Source organism: Atta cephalotes, assembly GCF_000143395.1.
Source record: "Atta cephalotes unplaced genomic scaffold scaffold00040, whole genome shotgun sequence".
NCBI lineage: Eukaryota > Metazoa > Arthropoda > Insecta > Hymenoptera > Formicidae > Atta > Atta cephalotes.
Window position 1 is genome coordinate 1198842 of NW_012130104.1, and position 1093 is coordinate 1199934.

General features: G+C 32.7%; 1 protein-coding gene across 1 annotated transcript in view; it reads right to left on the reverse strand.

The window, feature by feature from the left end:
- The window catches only part of LOC105622106 (sorting nexin-7-like), a 4624-nt gene extending 3531 nt beyond the window's left edge, over positions 1-1093 (reverse strand). Inside the window, exon 1 of the mRNA XM_012203538.1 lies at positions 923-1093. Within this exon, the coding sequence (XP_012058928.1) occupies positions 923-1093 (171 nt within the window). The remainder of the gene's footprint in view (positions 1-922) is intronic.

Below are 1093 nucleotides of genomic sequence, written 5' to 3' on the forward strand. Positions count from 1 at the left end.
ATAGTATATATATATATATATATATATATATATATATATATAAACATTATTTACTATAATTTCAATTTATTTGATCTCTTTCAAGGCAAACACAAATAAAAAATAGTAAATTACCAAAGTTAACAAACTATCAATGGAAGAAAGACAAGCTAAAGAAATTCTTTAATATGTATCAGTCAACTATCAATCATATGAAATATTCTTCAGGCCAAATTCATGATCAGATTAATGACATATCTGGTATATTATACTTTCCATTTGCACACAAGTGAAACTGAGTCTAAAGTGAACTGAGTATTTCATAATCAGATTAACGACGTCATTATTTGCTTAGTTTGGTAAAAAGTTATCACATGACAACACAAGTTCGAATCTGACTTTTAAAATGAGTTTACAAAACTCACTAAAGCACATGGTCTTTCTTGGTCAATCTTGTGCAGACAAAAATTCAATTAAATCTCACTTGTCAAAATGTAAAAGGAACACTCATTCAACTGAGATATGACATCACAAGTGAAAATCGATGTAAATGGAAAGCAACTTATATGTTACATATATTATGTTGTTTATTTTAATTTTAATTTATTGATCCCTTTCGAAACAATAAACTAGAGCAAGTTAAAGAGAATTATCAAAGTGGGTCAATAGTTATTAATGGAAAGAGGCATAAACTGCAAGATTGCATAAATTCCTTGATATTTATCAATCAACAATTAAACATATGACTCTACAGAGTTAAATTCATGGTCAAACATATGAAGTGATGATCAAAATGATCATGAATCTACCGCGTATATTATGTCACATATTATGTTATTTACTGTAATTCTAATTTATTAATCATTTCCAGGGCAACGGACGGCAGTATGAATAAGATATGGGGAACTGTCAAAGTAGGTCCCAGGTTATGTTACGCTCGTACCACGGATCCCTCGATGGAAGTGCTGCAGTTGGACAGGTAATCGACGTCGCGATTCTCTTGCTTCACAATCCCGCCCACTGCCATAGAGCTCACCTCCAAGATCGCTGAGTCCTCGGCGCCCTTCTCGTCTCTTGGATTCTCCATCTCTGATGTTTCCGACGAGGTCATCAT